Source organism: Ptychodera flava, chromosome 4, assembly GCF_041260155.1.
Source record: "Ptychodera flava strain L36383 chromosome 4, AS_Pfla_20210202, whole genome shotgun sequence".
Lineage (NCBI taxonomy): Eukaryota > Metazoa > Hemichordata > Enteropneusta > Ptychoderidae > Ptychodera > Ptychodera flava.
Window position 1 is genome coordinate 38,971,009 of NC_091931.1, and position 24,683 is coordinate 38,995,691.

The 24,683-nt window shown below is 36.3% G+C and overlaps 2 protein-coding genes across 2 annotated transcripts; one reads left to right on the forward strand and one right to left on the reverse strand.

The window, feature by feature from the left end:
- The first annotated feature begins 339 nt into the window (after positions 1-339).
- On the forward strand, positions 340-14,024 carry LOC139131714 (ras-related protein Rab-30-like). Its single transcript, XM_070697906.1, has 5 exons — positions 340-766; positions 965-1,079; positions 8,828-8,911; positions 11,732-11,915; positions 13,003-14,024. The coding sequence occupies exons 2-5, from the start codon at positions 993-995 to the stop codon at positions 13,254-13,256; spliced, it is 609 nt and encodes a 202-aa protein (XP_070554007.1). The 5' UTR covers positions 340-766; positions 965-992; the 3' UTR covers positions 13,257-14,024.
- An 8,088-nt stretch (positions 14,025-22,112) lies between these two features.
- LOC139131713 (uncharacterized) lies at positions 22,113-24,616 on the reverse strand. The gene is made up of 3 exons (XM_070697905.1): positions 24,138-24,616; positions 23,330-23,491; positions 22,113-23,058 (listed from the first exon to the last, which is right to left on the reverse strand). Exons 1-3 carry the CDS (start codon positions 24,275-24,277, stop codon positions 22,113-22,115), a joined length of 1,248 nt encoding a protein of 415 aa, XP_070554006.1. The 5' UTR covers positions 24,278-24,616.
- Positions 24,617-24,683: the final 67 nt, after the last annotated feature.

Here is a 24,683-nt window from a genome sequence, read left to right on the forward strand (position 1 = left end):
ACTATGTAGTACAGTGCCAAGAGCGTAAAACACTGATTTTGCTTCGTTGCATGGAAATCGTTGCGTCTTTGATATAAAAAAGGACATAAAAATTGACCATAAGATTACTTATCTAAACTCAAAAATATACAATTAACAGAAGCGATAGTTTATATATCGGACATGACTCCAACATTATAGTTAGTATCAATATAACAGCCAATGATAGGTCTTGTTATAAAAAAAGGAGAAACCAAAAACATGAACGTCATAGTATGTTCGGGAACGTGGGAATTTCCAAGTGGGAAATACGTTACGAAATGTACTATTTCGAACAGTTGTTTCACCAAATCATATGCATTACAATTTAAGCGATTTTCTTTAGACATCGAAGTTCTCCATCGAGCAATAGTCCCGAGGAGAGCACAAACTGTGACGTCATAGGACGATAGAAAACCCGGATGACAATGACGTCACCTCATATGTAAGGATCTTCCGTAGCTGGCCTGTTCACGCTCTGTTGCTCACTTATTGAGCGCCTGTATTTAGTACCCTTTGTCACAAATGTAAACAATAACACTCCACGTTGGTGTACTGTACGTGTACGGCTGGCATAACGGGATAAATTGGAGTGTGACTCAACCGACGTACTGTGCAGTGTACAATCAACAAGCTATAAAAGTGAACATCGACTCGGAGAGGCCCACCAAAACAAGACGTACAATTGCGGACCAAGAGAGCAGTCAAGTACATGAGAAGCAAACTGCGCCAAACGTTTGCGTGTTCCGTAAGCACATATTTTTGCATGTCTTTGATTTGCATTTTTTTGTTTATTTTAATAGCCAAGTTGAATATGAAATTCATACATTTGTTTCACTGATGATAAAAAACCAATAAGTGATCGTTTCGTTGATGAATAATAATGTGTTGTACTGTATATGTTCTATATGATCTCTCATTTTCCAATCTCAATTTCACATTTCAGATATTTTACTCGAAAATTGTATGAGAAAATGGAAGATTACAAGTACCTGTTTAAAGTTGTCCTGATCGGAAATGCAGGCGTTGGTAAAACATGCCTCGTAAGGAGATTCACACAGGTAACTTATTATACATTGCAACTGGGGACGGTAACTATTAAAGGTATACAGTCACCTGTAATCTAAATATGCCCATATATGATCAAAGGGGCATTACTTGGTATTCAAAATGCCCATGTGAGGGCGCTGTTTTTAAACAGCCGCCACCCGCTTAAAATCTGTGGATTTTCTCTTTCCATGGTAACTGTGGCAAAATTGGAACAGGTGACAGTATACCTTTAACCCCCCTCCCACTCGGCATATAAAGGATATGTCACGTATCATTTTTATTCAGTTTTCTTTAAGAAATATTTAAAGTTTGGTTTTGAAACTTTAAGTATTAAATGATTTAATCTGGTCTAATTATCACATGGGGCCTATCATCAGTGTGTTCTTGACCTTTGTTCTCATGTGTTTGCAACTTTAAAATAGATAAATAGTTTGGAACCAGTTTTGAATGTGGTCCAATCCTCTAAGGTAAACATTCTTGTTGAATTTGTTATTAGTCGTTTTAACAAACACTGCCCAAATAGAGTAGGCACGAAAGAGGAATGAAGTATGAAATTTTGCACAATTTGTATGTGAAAGAAACTGAAAGTTGTGCTTGATTCTGAGTCTCTAGAATTGCCTGTAGCATTCCTTCTCTGTTTCATGGACGAAGAAGGCAAGCCTAATCATAACTTTCTCCAATTGAATCATTTTGTTTTCCATTAATCAAATTAATTGCCCAGAAATGTGATGGTAAAAAACTTTTATGCTGTGGGTTTTTGATAGCATGTTGTATGGACGATGTAATGGTGGATGCAAAACTAAAAATATTGTCATTTTCTTTATAATGGTTATGTTGTAGGTTGCAGTGAGTGGACAAGGAATATGATGAGCAAAAATGTTTCTCCCATATGTTATGAGATACATCACATAGAAACGTGCTGTACTGTTTGATTCTATGAAGCTCACATGAAAAATTTCAACATTCAAAGATGTAGGCAGTTGATTAATGTTGAAGCTTTGTCATTTACTTTCAGATAGCTTTCAGATAGCTTCAATCCCCTGTGCACCTTTGGTTCATAGGGTCCAAAATGCCAATTACAATTGAAGTATCCCCTTTCATAAGGGTTAAATTTTGTTATGTTATTTACTTTCACATCCTGTCTGGTACTTTGCTGATTGTAATACACTACCAGGCATCGCTTTATTTTCTTTATGAACTTTTAATGCAGTTCAAATAGTTTGCAACCAGATTTATCCAGTTGATGAATCTTAGAAGAAATTTATTTGGATCCCTATTCTACTGTTTTTAGCTACTATAGACTATTATAGTCTACAGAAGCTATTGGGCTGGGTATTCATCCGGCGTTTGTCATCAGTCTGTATGTATGTCCGTTTATGAGATGCCCGTCCACTCAAGTATCTGGAGAACCGCAGTACTTACAAACTTGATATTTGTTGTATTGATGCAACATATGATCTTTTTTTAGTTTTTTGATAACGATGAAAATATGCAAATTAGCTCAAAAAGTTTTTGGTAAAAAAAATTCTTCATAACCGCTTGTCAAACAGCTTTGATATTTGTGTACAGGTCCCTTGGGATGACCTTACTTAGATTTGTTCAAAGTGTAATGAAATATGCAAGTTTGTATTTTTTAAGGCAATTATTGCCATTTTTGGTCAAAAAATCTTTAAAAACTTCTTCCTCAAAACTGCAGGTCATACAGCTTTGATATTTAGAATATAGGTCCTTAGGGATGATCTATTTAAGATTTGTAGAAATTGTGCAGAAATATGCAAATTTGTATTTTTAAGGCAATTTTTGTCATTTTTGGTAAAAACTTATTTCTCCAAAACCACTTGTCTGACAACTTTGATATTTGGTATGCAAGTTCATGGAGATGATCAAAATGATATATATTCATAATATGATTGATTCTTTTTTGGCACTTTTTGCCATTTTTGGTCAAAAAATTCGTTTCTCAACAAGTACCGGTCTGATAGCTTTGATATTTGGTATACAGGTTTGTAGTGATGAACTGAAGTTGATATATCAAAATTGTGATGAAATCTGCAATTTTGTAATTTTGGGGCAATTTTTGCCATTTTTGGTCAAAAAATTTGTTTCACAATAATTGCTCATCTGATAGCTTTGATATTAGGTACTCAGGTTTGTAGGGGTTACCTTATTGGTAATGCATTGAAAAAACGATGAAATCTGCAATTTTGTATCTTTCAGGCAATTTTTGCCATTTTTATAGGCATAGATAGTAGTTTTCTATGCTGGCTATTGATGAATGTCTGTGTATATAGGGGCTCTGTAAGTATGAGCCATACTGAAACAGTTCTCCTGTCATAAGAATACACATTGCCAAAGGAGGTCTGCTCTCACTATATCAGGTATTATTCTATGTATGTCCTCTGCACCCATCTATAGTAGCTTCAGAGACATTGGTCTCATGTTTCTCTATCTTAAATGAAAGTTTATTCGGTATGCAAATTACCAATTGTTTGACATGAATCTTGTATATGACCATCATTACGGTAATATCTTATATCAGGTACATTGTATCATCTGGTAAATATAACAATTTCATCAACTTTGCCATGGGCAAGTACCTCCAGTTATAAATATATAATGTGACAGTTCATTCGATATGCAAATAAGCAATGTTATTGCTGAATGAATGAAATCTGCCATTAAGTTTTGATGATTGCTATTTGTATATGTGATGCACTGATTCTGAGAATATCTGATGCTCAATAAATAGGTATGCAAATTAGAAATAATTATGCAAGCCATGCCCACCAAAAACAAATCAGTTCCAGCTGTCATTCTCAAAGAGCATCTTAGATTTGATTCCAATGCTGAAACTGTTCTTGAGATATCATACCAGCAGTTAGATGCGACACACAGACAGACTGACAGCGGTACAACAAGAGCTGACGTGTGTGAATATGTGAGTGAAAAGTAGTAATTTCGTTATAGTGAAAATGTCGTCTTCACTTTAGAAATAGACCACTAGGTCTTGTGGGGATGAATGGTTGAATATGGAAAAATTCTGCCGAGCAAATATTTAGAAATGAAAATTTTTGGACAGCCTTGCTGCTTTTGGTAAAAAAAGATATTCCGTAACTTGAAACTATTACACATGTACAATCAGGTGTAAAGTAATAGAGGTGTGCATTACCCATGATAAATCATGACACATGTACCAGTATGTGGTAGCTATAATTACACTTTGCTTTCTTCATACTTTCTGGCACAGTCACCTGAGTAATAGTGAATTATTGTTTACTGTACTAACAGTTGACCAGATTCCTTTCAATTAAATATGTCTTTGATTCTTGGAAATGCATGTCAAAGTGTTTAAAACAGTGGTGTATATATTGTTTGAAAAGAAGCCATTGTCACATCAAGTCATCATGCTGTGCACTTCAGCGCTGACAGCAGGGATTTCGTAAAGGGAATAATTGGGTTCCTGGATCGAGGATTACACATTAGTCATTGGTTAGACAAGTTGCTTTGCAATTGAACAAGTCCAATGGAAAATAAAGTACAACATTTTTAGCTCATATTTGGTATTTATATAAATACCAAAAAGAGCTTATATGGTGAGTTGGTGGCGTCTGTATGTCTGTATGTATGTATGTGGGTATGTATGTGCAGATGTATGGTGGTCACACGCAAAAGCTCCCATACCGCCTAAGCTACCATCTCAGTATTTGGTGTACAGGTAGATGCAGGGGTTGAGATGTGATGTTGTTCAAATGAAGATGTCAGTGTCAAAAATGTGCAAATGAGGTAAGACAAAGGGAAATTCTGCAAATGTTCAGGAGTGGTGGCATGCCAATGACTGAAACAGAATACTCCACTGACCTTGAGTCATTTCCTGTCATTACAGACCTGCTCAAACTAAGGGACGGGCCATTAGATCTTGGGAGGGGGTGGTCACAATACAATTGTGAACATTTTTTTTTTTACAATAGTAAATTTCTTAAAAAAAATTTTTCCAAATGAGAAAAGCTGTGCCAATTTTTTTTTCTGAGTAAATTTCAGATTTATAATTCTTCTTAGTTTGACGCTGAGGATACAGTGTACATCTATATCACTAGCGCAAATAATATTGTGTGCTGTAACTACAACATACCGGTACATATGGCCTAGTGATTTATATTGCTGATAGATTTCGCAAAATGTTGCAGATCATCTTTTGACAAGCTGAAAAGCTGTTTGCAAAAAATGTGGTGAAATTTCAATATTTGTGATTTTAGGACAATTTTTGCCCTTTTTTGATCAAAACATCTATTTTTCTGTAGCAGCATGTCCAACTTTTTCCATTCTTGTTTTTCTGGTTTAAATATTTCTTGTTGTTTTTAGTCCCCACGGACACCGTCCGGGGGGACTTATAGGTTTGGTCATGTCCGTGCGTCCGTGCGTGCGTCCGTGTGTGCGTGCGTGCGTCCGTGCGTCCGTCCGTTCACCCAGATATCTCAGAGACGCCTGGAGCGATTTCGTTCAAACTTGGTACAAGGATAGTAACCTACCTCATACAGATGCACGTCGATTTGTTTCACAATGCGATCAAATTTGGCCGTGTTAGAGGACTTTTTAGTTTTCACCTCCATTGACTCCCATGTATAAGGCAGTCTCCATAGACTCCCATGTATAAGGCAGTCCATAGACTCCCATGTATAAGGCAGTCCATAGACTCCCATGTATAAGGCAGTCCAAAGACACCCATGTATAAGGCAGTCCATAGACTCCCATGTATATGGCCAAGAAAAATAAAAATTTAGTTTCTCATCGTATTCATATTGCAAAAAGGGGGCCGACTCGCAGCGATTTCGAAGCTGTTATCCAATTGGGTGGCTGAATCTTACCAATATAATGAAAACAATACAAATAGACTCCCTAAGTGGCTGTGAATAGTGACAATCGACCAATCAGATATAACCTTGCAAACACGCTGCGAGTCAGCCGCAAAAAGGATGCAGTGACACAGTTTTTAGTGCCCACAGATAAAGTCCAGGGGGCTTATAGATTGGGTCATGTCCGTCCGTGAGTCCATCCGTTCATACAGATATCTCAGACACTTTGACAAAATGTCACGTGACCTTGGTGACCTTTGACCTTGAATATACATATTTGTCCGTAACTCAGTAACCACAAGTGCTAACCTTTCGTATATGGTATGATGGGACACCCTATGACGCCACATATTGTACCTCACATTAATTATGCACCTATCTAATTTTGAGCAACAAGCCAATAGACTTAGAGGTCTGATTTTTGGTATATATGGATAACTTAGCACTACAATTTTTTGACAAAGTGTCGTGTGACCTTGGTGACCTTTGACCTCAAATATACATATTTGTCCATAACTCAGTAACCAAAAGTGCTACACCCTTCATATTTGGTATGATGGGACACCTTATGACGCCACATATTGTACCTCATTAATTATGTGCTTATCTAATTTTGAGTGAGCCAATAGAGCCAGAGGTCTGATTTTTGGTATGTAGGGATAACTTAGCAATACAATTTTTTTACAAAATGTCACGTGACCTCAATGACCTTTGACCTCAAATATACATATTTGTGCAATAACTCAGTAAACCACAAGTGCTACACTCTTCATATTTGGTATGATGGGATATGACGCCACATATTGTACCTCATTAATTATGCACCTATCTAATTTTGAGCGAGCCAATAGAGCTAGAGGTCTGATTTTTGGTATATAGGGATAACTTAGCAATACAATTTTTTTGACAAAATGTCACGTGACTTCGGTGACCTTTGACCTCAAATATACATATTTGTGCATAACTCAGTAACCACAAGTGCTATATCCTTCATATATGGTATTATGGGACACCTTATGATGCCACTATTGTACCTCATTAATTATGCGCATATCTAATTTTGAGCGAGCCAATAGACCTAGAGGTCTGATTTTTGGTATATAGGGATAACTTAGCAATACAATTTTTTGACAAAAGTGTCACGTGACCTTGGTGACCTTTGACCTCAAATATACATATTTGTCCATAACACAGTAACCACAAAGCTACACCCTTCATAGTTGGTATGATGGGACACTTATGACGCCACATATTGTACCTCATTAATTATGTGCATATCTAATTTTGAGCATGCCAATAGAGCCAAAGGTCTGATTTTTGGTATGTAGGGATAACTTAGCATACAATTTTTTGACAAAATGTCACGTGACCTCAATGACCTTTGACCTCAAATATATATATTTGTCAGTAACTCAGTAACCACAAGTGCTACACTCTTCATATTTGTATGATGGGACATGACGCCACATATTGTACCTCATTAATTATGCACCTATCTAATTTTGAGCGAGCCAATAGAGCTAGAGGTCTGATTTTTGGTATATAGGGATAACTTAGCAATACAATTTTTTGACAAGATGTCACGTGACCTCAATGACCTTTGACCTCAAATATACATATTTGTCCGTAACTCAGTAACCACAAATGCTACCTCCTTCATATTTGGTATGATGGGACACCTTATGAAGCCACATATTGTACCTCATTAATTATGCATATATCTAATTTTGAGCGAGCCAATAGACCTAGAGGTCTGATTTTTGGTATATAGGGATAACTTAGCAATACAATTTTTTTAAAAAAATGTCATGTGACCTCAGTGACCTTTGACCTCAAATATACATATTCGTGCATAACTCAGTAGCCACAAGTGCTACACCCTTCATATATGTTATGATGGGACACCTTATGACGCCACATATTGTACCTCATTAATTATGTGCATATCTAATTTTGAGCGAGCCAATAGAGCTAGATGTATGATTTTTGGTATTTAGGGATAGACTAAAGGATAGACATTGTTTGACAAAATGTCATGTGACCTCGATAACCTTTTACCTAAAATACACGATTATGTCAAAAAATAAGTAATCACAAGTGCTATGTCCTTTACATTTAGTAGGATGGGAGACCTTATGACAACACATGCTTTACCTCATTAATTATGTACATATATAATTGTGGGCAAGCCAATAGAGCTTGAGGTCTGAATTTTGGCATATATGGATTAATTAGCAATACAATTTTTTTTTTCAAAATGTCACGTGACCTTGATGACCTTTGAGCTTGATTATGCATATATATGCATAACTCAGTAACCACAAGTTCTTTACGCTTCAATTTTGATAGGATAATAGACCTTAAGATGTAACATCTTGTACCTCATTTATTATGCGCATATGTATTTCTTGGCTTGCAAATACAGCTAGAGGTCTGATCTTTTTTCCCGATATAGAACCATAAATTAGACATGCCTCTTGTTTCAAATTTGGAACAATGACATAGTCCTATGTGCCCATTCATCTGAACATATACACTCCAGTCATACTTGTTAATGACCACATTTCCCTGCCCCATCAAGACTAATACTCCTATTACAAGTGGGGACTATGTCATTGTCAATGACTTGTTCTGGTTGTACTGTGCAGAAATCATTGTCATAATATCAACGTAGAATGCACCGAACAGATAGAAACAACATTTATTGTTGATCTTTGGTACCCATACTGGTATGTACCAATTCTGATCAAATGTGAGCGACACCGTATGATTGCGGTATTTTTTCCAGACTTTCAGAGAACAAAGCTGCATGGACCACCAGGGATAACATTCCTGACAATCAGCAATGAAGGATGGATAAGCCCACTCCCAAAATAATAACAAGTTTCCTCTTGGTATTTCATTTTCAGGGTTTATTTCCTCCTGGTCAAGGTGCTACCATTGGTGTTGACTTCATGATCAAGACAGTACAAATAGGCAACAATCCAGTCAAAGTAAGGCTATAAACACTGTCTCTTCCAACAAAATCCATGTGTATCAATTTTCCTCCTTCATCTCAGAGAAATTGAAATTATGAACCTTGTGATGTTTTAACCCTTAGAACACCAAAGTCAATTTTTTTCGCCTTCATAAACTATATACATGTACCAGTTAATGTTTTTTTGAAATTTTGCTAAAATTTTGATAAAAAACTATAGTCAATGAAATGTGATGTCCATTTGGTCCAAAATTGTCAAAAAAATTACAGAAAAATTCATAAAAATTGGTAAAATATTGCTCTAAAATTTTGGTGGGAAAAAATTACAGCTCTCAAAGGGTTGAATAGTACACATTAAATTTCCAGTGCAGCGAAGTATCAAATTATACAACATACATTATCCTGTTTAGTACAACAACAGCATGAGACAACAGTAATCCAAATACTCCTCTTTGACAACAAAATTTCAGATTTTCTGACACTGTGGGAAAGGCCTCCCATTTTCTTTCACAATAGTGTATACAACGTTCCACCATTACGTCAAGTAAGCATATACAGAGATCGAGTCAAATCTGCTTTCCATCTCATAAAGGAAACATTAAAAAACTGTAAAATCTCTTGTGGGAAATAAATATCAATCTTTTTATATGAAAACTGTACTGAAACCAATTAACTTTACTAAGATAAGTTTTGATCTGCTTGGTATTTTGGTTTTGTTTGTATTGTCAACATGGTGGAAATAAGTACATGCCTTGGTCTATTCATGTACTTAGCAGTGTACATTTATGTCACTTATGAGAACTCATTTTCAATCTAACTCTTGCAAATAGAATGAAAAAAACATTTGATCTTTCAGTCGTAGTGTGATATTCCTTAGTTTCATTATACAGTTCTTTATCTCCAGCCACATGATGCAGGCATTAAGATGGCCTTCCATGCACCTCAATTAATGTTCATTTTTCTAGCCCCACCGTATGCTTGTCAATAAGGCCTCTGATATTTTCAGTAGTACAGGGTTAAAATAGCAAATGAAATGTTATTTGGATGACATTTTGTTGACCCAGTCAGTGTTCAGTGGGTTTTGCATGCCTGTTTGTGATTGCGTACAGGAATATCTTCTATAATTTTCATACAGAAAGGCTATGTTCCTCTAGTTCAATGACCAGGAAATGTCATATGTTACGGTCTTTCAAAAAAAATGGCATTATTATACCACTTAAAGTGCCTATAATTATCAATGCCAAATAATTAAATCTCGAATTATTATGAACAAAAAATCAGTGATAGGCAAAAATAAATGATATCTTGCCCTTTTTCTATAAAAAAAAGAGTTTATTGTCTGAGAATATGTAAATTGTAATTAGATGCAATATTTTGACAATGACATCACTGCTAATTGAGTAATAATGTACTTGCATTGAAGGCTTGAATTTTATATTGCATGTACCTTTTCTGGTTATGCATCTGTGTGCTTAAAAATGATGCTACACGTTTTTGTTTTTTCAAATAATGTTAATATTGTTTCAAGTGTGTTCCTTGATGACCCCATGCCCTGAAAGAGTGACTGGATGCACTGAATTGAACTATTGTGTTATCAAGCCAAAGATCTAATGTGATAAACAAATTTTAATAGTTTGTTTGCTGACCTGTGGTCGACCTATAATTCCCAAGTAGTGACCTCAGTTTCAGTTCATAACATGTGAGATTTTTCCTTGAAGACATTCTTTTCATTTCAGTGCACTTAAAACCCACTTGGCAAATCTTCTCCCACAGTCTCATATCTTGATGTATTCAATTTGCTGTACCTCAGTTTTAGTTTCTGCTCTGTGAAATGCTAGCCTGTCAGATTGAATAGCAGTGATAAGTACCACACTAACACAAGACAGCTTGAAACTAAACCGTTCATGTAGAAATACAATAATGATTTCTTCTGCTTCAAGTGAGACTGTACTTATCAGTCATGGCAAATGTTTCAATGCAAGTTACCTACCTGATCTGACCTTTTCAGATCTTTACAGCACATCGATGCAAAATGTCAGTACCAGTATACTAAACCTATAAGTTATACACAATTATTTCATTAATTGTGTAGACTGAGATTATTTAAACATGGTCATTCTCAATTTGTACATCATTCTTAGTAAAGTATGTTTGCCAACCAAACAGGAACTGCTCTTTTTATCACCACAAATATTATAAAAATCTTTGCATTGAGTCAACATATATTGAATTGCCTACCAGCAGACTGAATAATTATTTGTCACTTCTTCCCCAGTGCCTTACTTGATATGAATATATTTGTGCGATTCCCAAAATTGGATTTCACCAAATATTGCTAATATTTTTGCAAAATTTTCCTCAAGTTTTAATGATAATTTTGAGGTAAATGAGTGAAAAATTATTCAAAACCACATTTAGTCTGTATAACAACTTTTACAAATTACTTATGTTCTTTTCCAGCACGTTGCAAATTAAATAAAAACCATATTCTCATCCGTAGAATCAGGGCTACTGTATTTTATCTTGAAAAATTCCTCATTGAAACCAATTTTAAATTATTCGCTGCACTCTGAATGCTAGACCCTGTGTCAACTATGTTTTGCAACTTTAGGAATTTTCAAGCTTTCGTGTGATATACCTTGTATTGTGTGCCATCGGAAAATTTCAAAAAATACAAATGACTAAAATAGCAATGATTTCACTCTGTGATAAAGTAAGCCCTTTATGGAAATATTTGAACAACGATAAAGATTACAGCCACCATATGACATTGTAATCAATTCATGATCAGTCGGAAAGATCATTTAAACCTTTTTTTGTCAATTTTTTTGAACAGTTACAGATATGGGACACAGCTGGACAGGAAAGATTTCGATCAATCACACAGAGTTACTATCGGAGTGCTGATGCCCTGGTAGTGGTCTATGATGTCACCTCACATGAAAGTTTCAGATGTCTGCCAGGCTGGCTAGAAGAGATTGAACTGTATGGTAGAAGAGTAGTTATAACAGTCCTGGTCGGTGAGTACTGCATGAACATGTGACCATATGCTGAAACCCTGTAATATTTGATGGCAAATGAGTCACCAATTGACAATCCATATCCCATGTGTATTTAAAATCCAGACTCTAATTCCCTTCCAGTCGCTGCAACATAAATTTAGTAGCAATGTTGTTACAAATACGATGGTACATATACTTTGTCGGCAATATTTACCATTTGAGTAGAACATAAACCAATAATTCTCTGGTGTATACCCGTGGGTATAGTGATATTGATGTCAACTGCATGCGTGATTTAAGCTGCATGCATGTAGCTTTTACAGTCAGTATAACCTGACTGCAATGACAGTTCTCTGAACAAACTTAATGACCGTCTATATAGGCATGATATGTGGATCATTGACACTAAAAATCATAATGAAATAATAAGGACAATATTATTTGATGTAAATGTCTAACAGCTAGTTTTACATTGATATGGAGCTTTCAACTGTATATATTCTAATATTCAGGTCTGATTATAGCCAAAATCGGTAGGGTCTAAGAACGTAGAAAGAAATCTACTTAGCACAGTAAATTAGAATATCAACTTACATAGGATGTGGCAGTTGTATGTACATAGGAGGAAGAATTTAATAATTTAGAGTTTATATCCTTCTGTGTGCTGAAAGCTTTTAGACTTCATTTTCACTCATTGTAATGCAGCAGTGTGTTGTGTCTGCAGTTAACCTAACCCTGACCTTTAGCAGCAACTGTGTGGTTGACAGGAGGGTGCTTAATTGTATCATATTGCACCAGGCATAATTTGTAATGTTCCTAGGTGAAACTTAAATGCTGAATAATTTTCAAGTCCGAATTCAAAGGATGTCCTATTCAGAAAGATGGGTTTTGAATTTGTTGAAATTCTGATATTATTGTGGTTTTTGTATAATTATTATTCAAGGAGGATCCCTATCGTTAAATTAAGTTTTATTGCTCCTTATGCTTTACATACATTGGGAATACAAGTTGGTCAAATGTCAGTCAAATGCACTCGGCTGTCAACTTCAGTGTAGTGTATTGATCAGCATTCAAAACACAGTTCTTTTCATGCTTGATAATGTAGGAAACAAAACAGATCTGGTGCAAGACAGAGAAGTCAGCACACAGCAGGGTGCCACATTTGCGGAAACGCACGGCATGAGATTCCTGGAGACATCCGCCAAGGAGGCGGACAACGTCGACAAGCTGTTCCTTGATGTTGCCAAGCAACTGACAGAAGAAGTGGAGATGTCGGAAGTGGAAAACACGAAAGAGAGTGTGGCCATATGCTCCAATAATCACACAGTGTCAGCTACGTATAACTGTTGTAAATGGTAAGGAGATGTGTTTTGATCCTTGTAACACTTTACAACACTTACATATCTCAGTGGAGAATGGAGAGACTTTCCATAGAGTGGCAGTTGCTTTTCGTATTTTATTGAGTTTTAGAGTATATGAGTTGTAGAAATAGCCACCCAAGATTTATGGTGAATGATGAGTTTGAACCTGTCTAATAGTCACCATCAAGAACGTACAGAGACTTCCTACATGGCAGTCTGTGCTGTATTTCTAATAATACATTCATCACAAACTAGTACGTTGGTACATTATTTCACTGGGACAAAAAACGAAACAAAGTAAGGCCGCAATGAAAAAAGGTGTATGCTTATGAATAACTCAGTAAAATAAATCAGGCAGCATGGTTTTTTCATTTTCTATTTTGTCCATAGCTGTGTTATTAATCACAGCCATAAGTTTTGAAAATATGAAAAATGTGGGATAAGAATAGTGGGGAAGAGGTAATGGAAACAAACATTGTTTTCACTAGCCAAGTAGGTCTAAAATTGGTTTATTGGCCCAATACTATAGGTCTAAAGGTTATAGAATATTCTAGGGGCTACATATATTCACAATTAAACGAGGCTGTTTATTTAATACAATAATGCTGACATGTTATCTGAGACTGAAAGTATTGTATCAGTTGTCACACTGTCAACTGTCAGAAACAAATGAACAAAATGCTAAAATTGGCATTCTCAATTTTTCATTTTTGTTTATTCTGTAGTAACCTTTTATTAATTTTTTTTTTTGGGGGGGGGGGGGGGGGAGGGGAAGGGGAAAGAAAATATCCTATTTTTATGCAAATATATTGCACCAATATTAATCATCAATAAAACAATTGTGCTTTGCATGGTTAGATCTTGCATGACAACCAAAGCTGTTGACAAGCATTTTGCTGTCTCAAACTTGTGTTTGAATAAGATCACCATGCAAGCAAAAATTAACAAAATAAATTCCACTCATTTATTTGCAATAGAGTAGCCTGATGGACAGCTTTAATAAAATATACAAATTGTGCTTTGTATCCATTACACTGAACTGGCATACAAATCTTTGACATCAACTGTACAATACTTTTCAAGAAATTAGTCTGTGCACATTGTCATTTGATCCTCATAGATACGACCTTTGACCTCGTATGTATCCAATTAGTCATGTAGTGAGAAGTCACACTGACACTATCATCATGTAGATTTTTCCACAAGATATGTTCCATTCAGCTAATCCTATACTGAGTGTTGTATCAAGGTGAATAGAATTTAGTTTAGCCTTATGTTTCACTGATATATTTTATGTTCACACTCGTGAGCAAGATGCATAAGTGATGTCTGTTTATGTTGTATCAATGTAATTGTATTCAATGGTAAAATGACAAAAAAAATATTTACAATAACAACAGGAGATACTAGTACCATACTTAATATCAGTTTTCATTATTCATCTCATTATGTTCATCCAACCAGGAAACAATATTCATTTTGCTCACTTGTTTTATTCGCATGTGTTGTCAGTAATGCAAAACGAAATATTTATACATTGTTCTTTCATTTATATTGTATCCCATGGAGCATGTTGTGGTATTGAAACTGGATATTGTAACCAGTTGCTTTATATTTACATATATAAAAGTATATTTATATGGACTTTAGTTTGACTTGTGCGGTCAAAAATATATATTTTTAATTGTGTATTTTTGCAAATATTTTAAAGGGAAATGTACTTTGCTGTTGTTTTGAATTTTTATTGTTTCTTAAATATCAATTTGATGATATTTACCTTATTAATATGCTTTATAATTGTCATCTTTTGACAAACAGTTACACTGCAGAGCCAAGTTTTATTGCTTTCACCCTTGTATTACAGTACACAGGTTTTTACTACCTGTTGAAACCAATGAGGTCAAGCTATGACCTTGCTGGGAATGGGTTCACATTACAGTATGATGCACCATCAGTTATCACAGATTTCTCGGCTTCTCATGGGATTTTTACATTTACTTGCGAAGAGAAAGTGGCTCATTAATTTAATTGAGTGTGTAATGCCTCCAAATGGCAGGAGAAGATACTCCCGCTGACTTAATTCTTGTAGCTCTGATAATTTCATGTTTTTTAACATATATGCTGTGACAGAATACATAGCAATGCCATATATACTTGACTTTTTTAATCTTGACATGTCTCAGAAAATATCAATTACTGACAGTCGGTGTTAGCTTTTAACCCGAGGTGGGTATATTTGGTTTTGTGATTGCTTGTTTCAGAAGCTAGGGTACAGTAGATTTCATTTCCAAGTGAATCTTGACAGTCATTCTAAGATATCTCACCTTCCCTGCAACAAATCATCAAACACAACAATTGCCTTTAGACGCGAATTGGAAATGGCAAGCACTGTGGAACCTGAGCAGATAAAATATTTATGATGCCTGAATGAGAAATTTTTTGTCTCTCTTCTGCAGTAGCCATGGCAACTGGAACATCATTGACACGGTAACCATGGTGGGATTTCAAGTAGACGGTGTAGGAAATAAAATCTCATTCTCACCTGATAGTCTACTTGCCACCAGAGGGCATTATGTTCAATGTCTTGATTTCATAAATTTGATCAAAATCCTCAGTAAGGATGTTTTCAGTGGGTGCATATTACAGCATTTCAGTGTGTATTGCAGTGTTATGTTAGCACATGTGCACTTGTGTACCGTATATCAACAGAGCAGTATGTGTAACCTTAAAGGTTGTTTGTTTACGTGAAAGCTTCTGATTTGCAAATTTGGAATAGAATATTGAACCTAACTCTCCTATTTACCTAATTCCATTTTGTCAAGATACCCCATTGGAGTATCCCGTCCTTCCCAGCATGCACTGCATGTGACTTTGCATCAAACTCTTTTTTAAATATATTGTGCTTCAATGGCATGCAAATGTAGTGCAATATTCAATCATTTATTCTTTTTTATTTTCATATTTCAAAAACATTTATATTTTACTCGAAAGGGGTTGAACCTTCAACTATGGCCCCCTTTTATTTTTTATAAGTGTTTTTCAATTTTTATGAATTTACCATGAATACACAATGTCATGGTACTCAGACTATCCATAGACTATCCATCACAGGGTATATGAGAGTTGTAGTGTTAAGGGTCTTATCCAGAATGTCTTCCTGGGGTGTTGAAGCCACAGCAACGATTCCCAGGGGCCAAATTGACATGGGAAGTTGATTAAAATTTTAATTCCTCCCAGAAGTAAAAAAACTACCTCACTCAGTGTAACTGCTGGGAATCCATCACAGAGCTCTGCAGACTGGCCATTTGCAACATGACCCCTCCCACAGACAGAACAGTCCAGGACAAAGTGATGGTCATATTCTGTCAAAGAGTCAAAGGACAACACAGGCTAAAGTGTACCGGTAGTCTATTCTAATGGACTGCTTTGAATTTTGAAATCACTCCAGTGTGCAGAGCAAGAGAGTGTACAGGTAGGACATGAATGAAGATTGGTTGAAATAAATCTTTGGATATGAAGTAAAGGGTTTTCTGTAGGGTCCTCTAGTTACTCTATCCCCAAGCTTAATGATCCCCTTGGTTACACCTGGGTAAAGCAAAATGCTATATGTGGCACTGCCCACCAATATCCACTTTTGCCACCAGGAGCTTTAACAGCCTTGGCTCTCAATACAAAAAAGAACGTCTAGACAATCAAAAGTTCATCCATATTCATTTGTCTGAACAGCTGATCTAGTTATTTGTCTATGATTTAGTCTTGACTATGATATGCTGCACTTGTACGTAGTTCATTTACACAGCTTCGTTTGCTAGAGGGGGCATTGCAAAAAGTTTTTCCTAGACTTTGAGATATTTGACAATAGATATAGCAACATTTGTCGACTATATAATTGAATGAGTGCTGATATCATAACAAATAATTTTAATTATTCTGTCATGGAGGATATCATTTTACTATCATGGAGAACAAACCTTTTGCATTGTAAATTCAGTTTCTTCCAAAATATTTACATAACCTTGATTGTTGCAATCTTTGAAACAGTTATCAACTTTGCTGACAATTGTTTGCACAAGTTTTTTGTATTGCACTGTCTATGGTGAGGTTTCTATGCACAGCAAATGATTTAACAGTATTTAATTTGACACCAACCCACCGTCTTTCCCTGCATTGGAAAGATATTAATACAGGTACCATCAGTCTTTGTGAAAATCTGGTGCTCTATAACTTACACCACAGCTATTACTGGAAGTCATGCCAAAAAAATAAAATATGCACACCATAAAAATGCTTTATAGGTCTATTAGTCTGAAGTAACACTTACTAGATCAACCATAGCTAGAACATCAGATACTTTCAAATTACATTTTCAATCTAATCAGTATATAATTTCATAGTCATTAAAAATCCTTCTTTAACACAAATCATACTTCACAAAGGCTTCATGATACATGCACTTAAGCAACCACGGAAGGTTGATTTTATACATGCAAATAACCTTGACAACAAGCAGGCTTTAATTCTACAGAAGACCAATGTTTATATTGGACATTTGTCATTTTGAGGGTTTTTATCCATTACATTTTTGAGCAGATCATGTGATTATATGCCAAGCCTGCATTGCTTTGGTCCGTAAATTTTCATGTGATGAAAACTAGACAGCAGAACAACTTTGTTTGACAAATTTGATTTACAGTTTCTCTAAATGTTGCGCTTTACGTACTTACAGGGGTATACAGCAAAAACTCCATATTGCAGCTTGAAATTTTCATTTCAGTGTTATCAAACTAGAATAGGTTTAGCTTTGTTTCATAATATATGCATCATGATATACCAGCACGATTGTCTACATGGATTGTCTGCAAATCTTATAAATGAAAAAAGTGATGCAATTCTAATAATATTGTAACCATTTATCTGTGTGCCAGTTATAACTTTTGACATATTTAGACTTGTTAAGTCTTATCATCAAGTCAATTAGCAGACTTCTTAAACATGTATCAAACTTTTCGTGTTTTTTTCAGATATCTTATATAATGATATTGTACATCAGATTCATGTTTCACATTGGTGAACGTGGTGTTGTCACAAAGTGACATGCACTGTCTGGTGGCAGGCAATGTATGCAAGTCAAACTCTGGCCTCTTAAATCCCAAATTATATCAACCTGAACATTTAACAAAATACAACAAAGCCATAGCGGGTCCAACCAAGTCAATTCAATCATGCCATAGGGCTAATGGATGTGAAATCCCCTTAATAAAACATACACATTTATTGTTACAATGTTGAACTTCATCCATGAAATGATGCACTGTGGAAATGAATAGAATTGACAACAAACGTTCCGATGCAAATCAGTCCATTTCATATAACAGGGTATGGTGCAGTAGATTTTGTACAGAAACAGTGAGTAATTAATGCGTACTTAATATTGCCATTTATATTACAAAGTTACAAATATTTATATTTAGATTACTTATAGCACTGTAATTGTTTTTTTGTAAAACTTATTTATGAAATATCTTCATAATTTATTGTATGGCCACTATTCAGTGCAATTGAATTGTTTTTGAAACACAAATCAAGCGAAATAAAAGCACACAATCATTGTAAAACCTTGTAGCATGGGATTATTGTATCTTTGACTGTTGTGTAGACAGGTAAAAATGGTAAACTAGCAAATCTAACACTGCAACATTCTCACTCAAATGATATGCTTTGCTAATATGGCTTCCGATATCAGAAGTTATTTTGTGCCAGCATATTGAGGGCAAAGATTCAGTGATCAGACAAATTGTGACTTGATGTTAACAGTGTTGTACTTGCAAAAAGTTGTAACCGGTCAAATTGGCCCTGAATCTGGAATGTGTGAATATCAACAGCTAACTGGCATTCTATGTTGCTGCGGACATCAGATAACGTCATCATCAATCGAAAGGATATTAGAGTGGAGTTATAGATTTATCACTAAGATTGAAAACGTGAATTGTAATAATTATGTGGTAAAACTTCATTTTTCCCAATGGTATGTAAAGATTTTTGATCAATGATGATGTTGTCTGATGTCTGCAGCAACATAGAATGCCAGTTAGCTGTTGATATTCACATTGTGGGGCCCATAAAACAGGCAAACTTCCATAAAGCTTTCAGTCAAAGTTTCATTCACATCATGCAGTAGCAAAAAAGCCACCTAAATGACAGGTATACCATACCACTCATTTTCAACCAGCTTACTAAATTTACTTCTGCTTGTGTGAATACCAGGCATATCATGAAATAATCTTGTGGTACAACCATTCCTTGGCTGTTTAACATGAATTAAATTGTATGATCAACACAGGCAGGAATGGAATTACAGGTGATGACTAACAAAATGCATTGCAGTGATTTCATGCTGGATTCAAATTTTTTGTCAACAAAGTTTATACATCAAACTAATCTACAACATTCTTTTGTAATTGTGTTCAGATAACATCAATATCTAGCAAATAATTTCTTACAAACACTTGCATCGTTTGACCTGCCCCAAGTTGATGTGTCAGAGTTTGTAACTGGAGAGAACAGTTCCTCACTCTGAATGTAAAACTTCTCATCACTGGTTTGAGATTTCCCACTGCAGTCTTGGCAGTGATCGCTTGAGCTGAATAAATCTGGTGTGCAACTCATGTTACAAGAACCAAACTGTACATTGAATAAAACAGAACGTTTCTGCCGTGTCTTCCTGATGCTTTGTGTACATGGAATGACATCGGAGTCCTCTAACAAACTGTCACTCTGGCTAAACAAATTAGGTGTGTGACTCAGTGAGCAAATGTGCCTCTTTTCCACTTCAGCCAGACCATTGGGTGTTGATGACTTTGGTCGGAATAAAGGAATTGTTCTTCTTCTTTTATTGTGTGTGCTGGGTGGTATGATACTCTCTGAGGATAAGTCTGGTGTTCCTGTACATTCTAGCATGCTATGTTTGGTTTCTCCCATCCTCCAATTGGTTGAATCACAGTCTTTGAGAAAAAAATCAGACGGTGACAACCCACAACTACTTACTGGAGAAAACAAATCTAGAGTACAGTCCATCTCATCCAAACAAGCGTTTTCAATTTTTTCCTCTGAATCAGTCAATGAATAGTGCCAGCTACTTCGTCCCTCAATCGTACTCTTGCCATGACAATTCTGATCAACTATTGTTACAGGCGATTTCAGATTATTGGCTTCCGGTTTTTGAATGTCTGGTCCATTAGTCTGTATCATGGCATCTATGCCACTAACTGATTGCACAGTGTGTAAATTTTCAGCAAAGCGGACTATCTTCCTCCTTGAAGATTTCCCACTTTTTGAGACAGATGGCTGACACAAGGGAGTGCTCGATGGCTGACTTCTCTTCATTGGCTGACCTCTGTCAAGATTTTGAAGGTCAGTGACACTCTGTTTCCCTCTTACACTATCTGTAGACTTAGTAAGTGTAGTCACAGGGTCAAACATATGTCTTATCACCCCTTTGGAATCATAAGGAGCTATTTCCATGTCTCTGAGTTGAGGACTGTTCTTTGAACTGAGTGTCACTATGGCATCACAATTCACTGCATTCAAATTTTCCTTTTCATCATCAGAATTGAAGTCCGCCTTTATTCCAGTGCAATGCTTCTTCAGTGGTAAATTGTAATCAATTGTTTGAACTCTAGTTGACCCAATATTTGGATTGTGTTGCTCCCTATTTGATGAATTAGTTTTCAAACTCGTACTCTTTTCTGTGGGACTACTTTCACATCTCTCATTGAATGGTATGTAATCTCTTTCATGCACCACAGACATTTGACAATACTCAGCCTCTACTTTCTGTAAGAAGAGATCCAAATCTTCTGAGTAGGGCAAATCATCCATACAGGAGTCGTCCACTGTCCCAGCATCTGTGCTGGACAAAGAGACAGTAACATCACGACATAAAGGCACTGGGCTGGTAGCCTGAACAGCACGAGCGGAATCAATGTCTTTATGCTTTGCAGGTTGCTCTGTATTTTGGTTAACATTAAAAACATCATCATGTTGATATTTTGCATATAGAGTATTGCAATTTGTGAAGTCCTTCACACTCTGTCCACTATCTTCTTGGTCATGTTCAGTTGTTCTGATGGCTCTTTCTAGTTCATAATTTGAGGGTAATTTCTGGAAAGGGTTCAAATCTGGCTGGGATAGTTTCATCTGTTCGAGTGACTGAGACAAATCAGCACTGTACATCAGGTGGTCCGTGGTGTTTTGAGGGTCATTCAAAATTTTGCCTTGTTCAGACCTGATAAATTTGTCTTCATTCATATCATCATTGCATTGACTGTCAACACTTTTTTGAGATATTCCACCACAGTCCCCAGAGTCATTAACAATTTCTAAGTCCTCTTGCTGGGACTGCTTGAGTTGTTTTCCTTCCAAGTTCAAAAGGAAGGCACTGAGATCTTCTGAGTAGGGCAGTTCCTCCAAGTGAATGCTTTGTTCATACTGCCATAGCTGTTGTATGGAATCCTCTCCAGAATCTGTCAAGACAAGACATTGACCGGCATTTTTACTGCCTGAAAGAAGACTGAGTTTTTCTTTTTGTCGACGGTTGTTACAAGTAGACGCTGAGAGAGATTGGTCATCATGAAATTTGGATTTCTCAATTTGCCTACAAGGCTTAGGGGACTTTGTCATTTCTCCACATTGCCTACCACTGTCAAAGTAAGTATTACATGCTTTGGCGTCATTACATGCCATTGTACTGTCATTTTGTATCTTACTATCGGAACAGCTTTCTGAGCTGGTAAAGTTTTCAATTTGTGCATATAACACTGACAGCCTACATTCATCATTTTCACAGACCAGCACTTCAGTGTGATCCTGCACTAGAATGACCATTATTATCTGGGCTGGCTTCTGAAAAGGTTGATGATTTACCAGCATGTCCTGGGAGTTGCAGGAGCAGATGACTGTCATTATCACTGTGATAGTCAGAAGAAGAAGAGTCTCCAATGCCTGTATCAGAAAACTCACCAAGCATCTCATTGTCAACATCAATGTCTGGGTCAACTTTGATGTCACAATCAAAGTTTGTGTCTGTATTTGTGACATCCACTTGCAATCCGTCTGTTGCATATATTCCACTACTTCTTGGTGCATTTATGTTAGTACATCTCTGCTGTGGCTTTTTTGTTTTGTTATCACTAGATGTTGTGCTGTCGTCTGTTGTCATGTTCATTCCATTTGTTGTCTCCAAGGACAATTTGCACTCAAGGCTTTCGTCAAATCCCAGCAAACTTTGACCCCAAAGAGACTGTAATGAGGACAAACTATCTGATGCAGACAGCCTTTTGACTGCTGCCATGGTGATAGTAATGTTTTCTTTTGTCAGGTAGCCGCTCTCTCCATCACCATCCATCACATTGATGAAATCAGCTGAACTACTCCTTTCCCTAGAGTCCATATCTCCACCAACTAAGTGAGTTGTTTTAATAGAGTTTCCACTGTCAAGTAACAACTGATTCAGTGCACTGAACACAGTTGCGTCACTTCTCTGTCCGTCCAATCTAACCATCTGATATGCCACGATGGCAGTCTTATCAGCAAACTCATTGATTCCACCCCTGTCATCTTTCACGATGGCCTCCAACCTGACAGGTGAATGGTACTGTTTCTGCGATGCACTCCTTTCGGTAGACACATTAGATTTAAAACCAAAAAGATACACTGACCCTATGAGACATTCTTCAACAGCCTTATAGAGTACATCTTTTGATTGCACACCATGGTCCTGCTGTGAGATATGTGCCATCATCCTAAAATAGTCAAAACACACACACACATGATAAACTACAATTCAAAAAAACTTTAAAAAATTTGCATACCAGGTATTTCATTAGGTACACTAAAAAACAACAACTGAACAATCCAGACACATGACAATATTTAGATTCATTGAAGGTAAAAATTAGTAGAGTTTTCCACATACATGTACAATAACTCATAATTTGATGAATTTTCTGCACAAGGGTCTATGGTAGCACTCATTCTTTTCTGAAGATAGGTAATGTGGTAAATTTTAAGTACCTTTGTAAATCACTGGCTGGAATACCGAAGACTGGTTCAAGGCATTTTCCAAAGATTGTCACATCTGAGGTATAGCCACGGTCTGACACAGATAGATGCAGTCTGTACCGATAGTTAACTTCACTTGTCGCATAGTGGCATCCACACTTTCTGCACTGAAAGCTGTTAAGAATATCAAACAAAACAAAACAAAACAAAACAAAATATAATTCGTCATTTCCCATTTCAAGCTGGACAGTAGCCAATGAAGTTGGAAAATGTTTCATTAAGTAGCTCAGTCTGTTTTAGTGAGAGGAAACTGAATATTATGAAAGATTGTTGTTTCTCTTTTCTGAGCAAAATGGTTGAATGTGAAATATATAGCATGTTAGCTCTGCATGGCAGGGCTGTGTGTTACCGGCGTTAGTTACACGGCCTCCCACGGAGGCCGTGTAATGCCGGTAACACACAGCCCTGCCATGCAGAGCTATATAGCATGTCACATTGTAGCAAATGCCAAAATAGGAATAGATTGACAAAAGCAGCTATTAGAGGGCATACACCATGGAGTTAATCACTTGTATTAGTCAAGTTACACATTTTCAAAGTGAAAATACTCTGAAGAGAAAGAGACAGACTGTAAACATATATTATTGTAAACTAGTTTCTTTATCTGCCTGACAAAATAATCATTGATGGAAAGCTTATTCAGATGAAAGCACCATCTGGATTCTGAATTGAAGTTGAAATTGACTGGCTGAATGAACAAAATCTCGCCAAATGCATTCATCTGCTTCATATTTAGTGATGAAAAAAATCCTGATCTTACCTAGTCCTCTCCTTGCTTCCATGTGCAGGGTAAATTTTACAATAACAGACTTTACAGAAGGCATAGTAGAATGTGTTGTCACGAATTGCTATAACAGAAGCCAACACCAGTGCTCTTTGGTCACCCATGGAGAATTTCATACCACGAAAATAAACATCTGGGTTTTTTTTTCATCCAAAGAGCAACGTAATTGACTCTTACACAGACGCGTAAAGTGGTTTCCTAAGCCTGAGTGCCCTCTTTTCACGACAATACATGTTTATGGTAGGAAACCAAAAAATATTAGTCAGCCTACCGGGCGATTTCATCTCCGGTTGCTGGTTTACAGAGGAAACTTAACTTGTGTAATCTTACACAAATAATAATTGTCCAAAATAAATCTAATGATCTGTCGTGGAAAGTCTAATATCGTCAGCTTTGGGGCAACTTCCTGTATTCATATCTACCGCTTCCTCTCGGCCAATCAAATGCATTAGCACATCACAAAAAGGTAGGTAACGACTACTATGATTGGCCAAAGGTATCAAATAGGCCCTCTAACACACT